Source organism: Propithecus coquereli, unplaced genomic scaffold (assembly GCF_000956105.1).
Source record: "Propithecus coquereli isolate 6110/MARCELLA unplaced genomic scaffold, Pcoq_1.0 Scaffold282, whole genome shotgun sequence".
In the NCBI taxonomy this organism is placed as follows: domain Eukaryota; kingdom Metazoa; phylum Chordata; class Mammalia; order Primates; family Indriidae; genus Propithecus; species Propithecus coquereli.
In genome coordinates, this window is record NW_012148419.1 from 2,111,668 (window position 1) to 2,115,602 (window position 3,935).

General features: G+C 34.9%; 1 protein-coding gene across 1 annotated transcript in view; it reads left to right on the top strand.

Moving 5' to 3' along the window:
- Nucleotides 1-3,935, top strand: part of NAP1L1 (nucleosome assembly protein 1-like 1) — a 47,682-nt gene that overhangs the window by 15,068 nt on the left and 28,679 nt on the right. Inside the window, exon 3 of the mRNA XM_012648360.1 lies at nt 1,402-1,439. Coding sequence (XP_012503814.1) covers nt 1,402-1,439 — 38 coding nt within the window. The remainder of the gene's footprint in view (nt 1-1,401; nt 1,440-3,935) is intronic.

Genomic DNA, 3,935 nt, shown 5'->3' on the forward strand with positions numbered 1-3,935 from the left:
AAAACAGATAAAACATACTTACAAATAGACTAGGATATATTAGGAAGAAATATTTTCTTTATAATTTGTCTAAAGGATAGACATTGGATCAGTAATAATACTTCCCTCAAATATTAACATCTGATTGATAATATCAGTCTTTTCTGTTCTTACCTCTTAGGTAATAGGGATATATTAAGTATGTTGATATGAAAGTAATCACATCTTGTAAGATTTTATGTGTTAAATATATACTAAGATTTTCATTTTTTAAAAGATAATTTTAATGTGGGATTCTATTTTAACCTGTATTTTTCTCATAATCTGTAGATTATTTATGGCATTCAGCCATTTTTCTGCCTGAATATAGACATTCACCTTAAGTTTTGCTTTTCTTTTATTTTTATGTTTTATTTTTGAGATGGAGTCTAGTTCTGTCACCTGGGCTAGAGGGCTGTGCTGTGCCATGTCATCAGCCTAGCTCATAGCAACCTCAAAACTCCTAACCTTAAGCTATCCTGCCTCAGCACTCCCAGAGTGCTACGATTACGGGTGTGAGTCACCACGCCTGGCCTGAGTTTTGTTTTTCTAAAAGTAGTATTCTCTTAAGTTAATAACGAATCTTTTAGTGGGAAGAAACTTAGGATATGCTTTGATCAGACCTCACAGTACATTTATTCAAGTCTTGTAACCAAAAATTTTGACAATGTGCCAGCTTATCTGGGAGAGGATGGGGACGTTGGTGGTTATCACTGATGTGACAAGAGGTACAGGTATATTTGAAGAGACAGGGAAGACCTACTTGCTATAGGTTGGGACCCAGAGCTTCCAAACTGTCATGAAATAGTTTAAATGGCTGATATTTGATACAGGGATTATTATTAAGCCTTTTTAAAACAGATCTTCAGGGGGCATAATAAGTACAAGTAGGCAGCAGGTTCTTTTTTTTTTTTTTAACATGAGTTTGATAAAAAATGAATACTGTTATGAAGGAGTTTGTTCTGAAATGCTAAGTAGCCTAAAATTTTCAGCAAAAACTGACCATTCGTGATTGTTAAAAGAATTTGAATAGAAATCCTTTCGTGTGCTGTTCCTTTCCTATAATTATAGCAGATATTGGATTCTGTACCAATGGTGCTATTATCATAGTCCTAATACAATAGATCCGAAAAGCCTAGTGGTAACTTGCTTGTTTTAAGCAGTACTCTTTGAAAAAATTATTTTTCATGACTTAAGAAAGTCTTTGTATGTTCTGTGAGTTTTTCTAATTCCTAACACTGATGCTGTTTTAAAGGGAATATACATTTCTACTTGGGATAGTTTTCAACATGGTATTGATTTGAAGGGCTTTGGCTTTAAATGTTTTTACAGGTTTTAAATAAATAATAATACTTTTTTTAACACTGATATTTTTCTCCATAGGTATTTGGAGATCTTAACAACATGGCAGACATTGACAAGTAAGTGGCAGATAGTTGGGTTGTTTTTCAGAGATTTGACATCACTTCATACTGTGATGTAATTAAGTCTTAGCAGCTGTACAAATTTTGTATTATGAAAATGTATCATAATAACTAATGCTTAGTATCTGAATATGTTGGGTACAGTGTATCCAAGTTAAAATATATATAATTATTGTCATAAATAGAGTAAATCATTTGTCAGTTTTTATTCTTAGGAAAGTGCTGAGCACAATAGTGGATCATTTTTACCACATATGTATTTTCCAAAGATTTTACTGGTTACATTGTAATGAATCATACATAGTATATGTATAAGATGTGTATACAATGTGTATGTAGAGTTTAAACAATATTAAGACACTTGTGTACAATTTAAAAATAAAGCATTACTATCAGAAGCCCTGTGTGCCCATTCTCAATTGCATCTTCCACCTTTCCTCTCTAGAGGTGTAAGCACTATCTTGGCTTTTGTCTTTAGAGTTTTACCACCTATAAATTCTCAATCTGTGTTTAATTTTGAAAATCTGAACAGCAGTCACAAACTTAAATGTGTAAAGCAATATTATGGCTGTGAATTGAAGGCTCCAAGAAAGGATAATAAAAAGAAAAAGAGACTATCTGGATCATAGTCTGGCTTCAGCTTTCCTAAGTCTTTACAAGGACCTGTTCTGGAGAAGTCATTGAGCTAGGTCATACATCCTGGGAAACATAGGTTTAATCAAGTCGGCATGTGACAGGGTTCTAGCGTGGGTGGATGTTTTGCAGAAATGTAGTCAGGGAGAATGGGATTAGCTGCACAATATTTGTTGTTTGTAATTTTACAGTAGCCTGTGTTAAAATAAAATACTTGGGAGTGAAGAGGATGATATTGATTATCCACAGCTGTAGTACGCATCAAGGCATGGAGGTGGGAGGGCAGGAAACTTCAACACAAGGTCAACACATGCAAGTACTACTATCTTCTTCAGGTTTCCTTTTGTTTCTCCTCTCTTGGGTTTGCCGTTTGCTATATCTCACGTTGTTTACTTCTTGGTTCTAGTACCTTCTTGGAAGAGTACAAGTGAAGTAAATTATTTTGAGATGTGGAATGATTGAAAAATGACTCTGCTTGATTGTTTGGGTGTAGAATTCAAAGGTGGGAATTATTTTTCTTTGGAATTTTGAAGGCATCGCTCCATTGTCCCCTTGCTTCCAGTGTTGCTGTGTTGAAGTTCCAAAGTCATTATAATTCTTGATCATTTATGTGATAATTTCTTTTTAATATACAGTAGTATATATATTTCTGGAAGCTACTCTGGCTTCAGAGTTCTGAAATTTTCACATTATTTTGTTGGTTTTTTCATCTCTTATGTTAGACATTCATTGGTAGACCTTTTCAGTCAAGCAATTCAGTGGCTTTCAAAGGGAATATTCTTGACTTAACTTTTTTGATTGTTTAGTTTCTGTTTTTCTGAAGCTCCCCGTTAGATGTTCTATGTTAGATTGGTCTTCTAATTTTCTTTTGTCCCATTTTTCATCTTTGTTTTTTTGCTCTTCTTTCTGCCATGAGCTGAAGAATCTTATCTTTCAAATCTTCTATTGTTTTAGCTTCTAAGATCTCCTTTGTTCTCTGTTCCTGTTTTTTATTGCATCCTGTTCTTGTTTCTTTGATTGTAATGTCTTTTCTCTGGATATTTCTTCCTTTTGTATATAGTCTATTTGCTCTTAAATTTTCTTTTCCTTGTTTGTGTTTTAGTTTCTGCAAAAGGCTTTCCTCAAGTATGAGGCAATACTTTGTTGTCTGCTCATTAAGATTGGCTGGGGTGGGAGTAAGGGTAGTTGAGGGATGTTTAAAAAAAGTTGATTGGAAAATTTGAGTGTTGGAGGGGGAGGCTTATTAATTTGGGATTTTAGTGTAGAGTCATTAGAGTGGGCATTTGTTATGAGAACCCGAATGTCAGAATGGTGTTTTTTCCTAGGTTGGTAGATTCTCCAGTGAACAGTATCTGGGTAAAGATCTGGTTTTCAGTATTGTGGGAGCCAGACTGGGAGAAGGTAGCTAGGGAGAGGTCTCTGCAGTCAGCATTGGAGTGTGAACATAGCCTGTCCTGTATCTTTGATGCTTTCAAATGTCTGTGGTCTCCTACTCGAAGTTCTGAGTTTTACCCTTGCCAGAGAAGAAACTGCCATATTTTTGCTAGGGTTGGGGGAGAGATCTAAAGATTTAACTGCTTATCAGTTTTTACTTAGTCCTTCCTATTTTAGCTACCTTCATACCCTAGGCTTAGTTTTATAAGTGTACCTGGTGCTACCAGTTCTTTTGAAGACTCTGTGTTCGGGCTGGTTCTCAACTTTCCCCACTGTTAACATAGATTTCACTTCTCTCTGTGAAGTTGATTATCACTTGTCTGTTTTCCAGCTTTGACAATTTTGTTACCCTTATCTCCTTGCACTTTAGTGTTTAAAAACTCCCTTATTGTAATTTTAGTGGGGATTTTGGAAAGATTAAGGTCA